The sequence below is a fragment of the Colobus angolensis genome, unplaced genomic scaffold (assembly GCF_000951035.1).
Source record: "Colobus angolensis palliatus isolate OR3802 unplaced genomic scaffold, Cang.pa_1.0 Scaffold24, whole genome shotgun sequence".
In the NCBI taxonomy this organism is placed as follows: domain Eukaryota; kingdom Metazoa; phylum Chordata; class Mammalia; order Primates; family Cercopithecidae; genus Colobus; species Colobus angolensis.
Genome location: NW_012115599.1, coordinates 11,878,275 through 11,880,068, shown reverse-complemented (window position 1 = coordinate 11,880,068; position 1,794 = coordinate 11,878,275). Strand labels below are relative to the sequence as shown.

The 1,794-nt window shown below is 56.0% G+C and overlaps 1 protein-coding gene across 2 annotated transcripts in view; it reads right to left on the bottom strand.

Annotated features, from left to right (window-relative positions):
- The window catches only part of TULP1 (tubby like protein 1), a 14,801-nt gene extending 13,948 nt beyond the window's left edge, over positions 1-853 (bottom strand). For both annotated transcript variants that reach the window (XM_011945382.1, XM_011945383.1), the window contains exons 1-3: positions 727-853; positions 560-611; positions 116-206 (exon numbers count right to left, since the gene is read on the bottom strand). In XM_011945382.1, coding sequence (XP_011800772.1) covers positions 116-206; positions 560-611; positions 727-773 — 190 coding nt within the window. In that variant the 5' untranslated portion in view covers positions 774-853. The remainder of the gene's footprint in view (positions 1-115; positions 207-559; positions 612-726) is intronic.
- Positions 854-1,794: the final 941 nt, after the last annotated feature.

The following is a 1,794-nucleotide window of genomic DNA, read 5'->3' as shown; positions in this document are numbered from 1 at the left end:
CTCCCCGCCCCCCTCCTCCTGTTCCAGGGCTGGGCAACATCCGCGCCAGCCCTCAGGCCCCTCCCTTCCGCAGCCCACACCCTGGGGGTCCACCAAGGCTCTGCACCCCGCCCACCTCCAGGCTTCCGGGGCTTGGATCCCGTGGGGCGGGGGGATTCGGGGGCCTCCGTCCTCTTCTTCCTTAGCCTCTGTGCCTGGGCGGGTCGCTGCGGAACGGGGGTCAAGAGGAGGGCGAGGAAGGAAAGGGGGGCGCTGAGGCCTGCCCATCCCCCTCTAATCCCTTGAGCCGCCAGAAATAACTGCAGATTATCCGGGGGGAACTGCAGCCCCCTTCTTGGAGTGAGGAAGGATGACCCCTTCCATGCATCGTGGCCATATCCAATGCTCCAAAGTCCCAATTCCTCTCCTGGAAACCCCAAGCCCCCAAACAGCCCTCTCTCCCCGCAAATCCCCAGACCCTGCTGAGGGGGACCTGTCCCACCCCTAGACCCCCTACCCTGCGTGGGTTTACGCACAGTGGGGACATCTTTCTGCTTCCTTTCCAAGTGGGGTGGCATACCTGCTTGGGGCGCCGCGGGGCCTCCGGGCTCAGGCTTTCTTCTTCATGCCCACTGAGGGTAGCAAAGGGATCAGCCTGTCTCCCTTCCCCTTCCCTCCCCATCCCACCCAGCCCCTCCATCTAGGCCACCCAGGGTTCAGGTACCACGAAATGGGAGCCTTCCAGACCTGTCAGAGGCCCACACCTCTCGGAGGGTTTCATCCTGCAGAGGCATGGTGCCTTTGCCTACCGCACCCCTTTCTCTGCAGGTCTAGGAGCCTCCCTCCCGACTCCTGCTAATCCCAGCTCAACTTCACCCCCCTCCCCCTGCTCAAGGAGTGGAGGCCTGGCTGCGCTGTGGGAGGTGCTACAGCCCACGACCCTCCCCTGCTAGGTAGGCCCAGGCCACTGGGGGAAGAATCTCAAATCCAGTTCTTCTCAGATCCCCAGCAGCCTGCAGGATGGCCACCAACTCCACCTGCCCCCAGAAGCCCCCAGAAGCTTGGGGTGAGAGGGGCCAATTAGTCATTTGTCAGTGGGATGTGGGAAGAAAACATTAGACTGGATCTTGTATTTATCTTTATTTTTCACAAAAAATAAGAACTAGGGCCAGGTGTAGTGACTTGCACCTGTAATCTCAGCCCTTTGGGAGGCTGAGGCAGGTGGATCATTTGAGGTCAGGAGTTCGAGGCCACCCTGGCCAGCACAGCGAAACCTTGTCTCTATTAAAAATTCAAAAAGTAGCTGGGCATCGTGGTGAGCACCTGTAGTCCCAGCTACTGGGGAGGTTGAGGCAGGAGAATCGCTTGATCCTGGGAGGCAAAGGTTGCAGTGAGCTGAGACATTGCCATTGCACTCCAGCCTGGCTAACAAGAGCAAGACTCCATCTCAAAAAAAAAAAAAAAAAGAGAATATGTCTGTATTGGAGGTATACTCTTAACTCTTTTTCTTTTTTTACTGATAGGGGACATACTTTTGTGGTTTTGGTTTGGTTTGGTTTAGTTTTAGACAGAATTTTGCTTTTGTCACCCAGGCTGGAGTGCAGTGGCACAATTCTGGCTAATTAGGGTAAATCCATATCACAAATGGACCTTTCTAAAAATACTACTTCTTGGCCGGGCACAGTGCCTCACACCTGTAACCCCAGCACTTTGGGAGGCCAGGGTGGGCAGATCATGAGGTCAAGAGATCGAGACCATCCTGGCCAATATGGTGAAACCCCATCTCTACTAAAAATACAAAAAATTAGCTGGGCG